The sequence below is a fragment of the Etheostoma cragini genome, chromosome 10 (genome assembly GCF_013103735.1).
Source record: "Etheostoma cragini isolate CJK2018 chromosome 10, CSU_Ecrag_1.0, whole genome shotgun sequence".
NCBI lineage: Eukaryota > Metazoa > Chordata > Actinopteri > Perciformes > Percidae > Etheostoma > Etheostoma cragini.
This window is the reverse complement of record NC_048416.1, coordinates 15,441,378-15,442,503: the sequence shown is the minus strand read 5'-3', so window position 1 is coordinate 15,442,503 and position 1,126 is coordinate 15,441,378. Positions and strand designations below refer to the sequence as shown.

Here is a 1,126-nt window from a genome sequence, read left to right as displayed (position 1 = left end):
TCGTGTTTTGGACACAAATGACAACGCTCCTATTTTTGACAAAGTTAGTTTGAATGTAAAAATTATGGAAAATTCTCCAATTGGAAGCCTTGTTGTTGATCTCAATGTAACAGACTTAGACGAGGGGTCAAATTCTGATATTACCTACTCATATAGCTTATATACTTCAGAGAAAACGCAAGAAACATTTAATTTGAATCCTTCCACTGGTGAAATTACTGTCAAAGAATTGTTAAATTATGAGGATTTCAGGATTTACGATATGGAAATTATAGCTACTGATAAAGGAGCCAATAGTTTATCAGGACAATGTACTATAAAGATTCTGGTTGAAGACATGAACGACAACCATCCAAAATTATCTATTAAATCATTTCGAAGTCCAGTCAATGAAAACATAGAGATAGACACAGTGATAGCAGTAGTTAGTGTCAGTGATAAAGACTCAGGTGATAATGGAGTGGTTGATCTTCATATTCCAGATAACATGCCTTTCAAACTGAGGGAGTCCTCTGATAACTATTATGAATTAGTGGTGTCAGAGCCATTAGACCGTGAGAAGGTTCCAGAATATGACATCACGTTCACTGTGACAGACAGAGGTTCTCCTCCTTTATCTGACAATGAAACTATGACGTTAGAGCTGCTGGATGTGAATGACAATGTCCCACAGTTCCCTCAGTCATTTTATACTATACGTGTAATGGAGAATAACGCACCTGGGGCCTTGCTCAGTTCTCTTACTGCGTTTGATCCTGACCTCCATGAAAACCAGTATCTAGTTTATTTCATCCTAGAGAAGGAGATAGCCAACACCTCCATGTCCATGCTGTTCTCCATCAATCCAGAGAACGGTAATCTTTACGCACTAAAAACCTTTGACTATGAGATCGAGAAGGAGTTTCTTTTCCACATCGAGGCCAGAGACTCTGGCTCTCCTCCACTCAGCAGCAACGTGACGGTCCACATCATCATTGTAGACCAGAACGACAACGCTCCGGTTATTGTTTCTCCGTGGCGCGCGCACGGTTCTGTGGTGGAGGAAAAGATCCCCAGATCCACCGATAAAGGCTCTCTGGTTGCCAAGGTGATAGCCTTAGACACCGACTCGGTGCACAACTCTCGG

General features: G+C 41.4%; 1 protein-coding gene across 1 annotated transcript in view; it reads left to right on the top strand.

Moving 5' to 3' along the window:
* Positions 1–6: 6 nt before the first annotated feature.
* Positions 7–1,126, top strand: part of LOC117951596 (protocadherin beta-7-like) — a gene marked incomplete at its 3' end in the record, with an annotated part of 4,133 nt that continues 3,013 nt past the window's right edge. The window contains exon 1 of the mRNA XM_034883370.1: positions 7–1,087. Coding sequence (XP_034739261.1) covers positions 65–1,087 — 1,023 coding nt within the window. The remainder of the gene's footprint in view (positions 1,088–1,126) is intronic.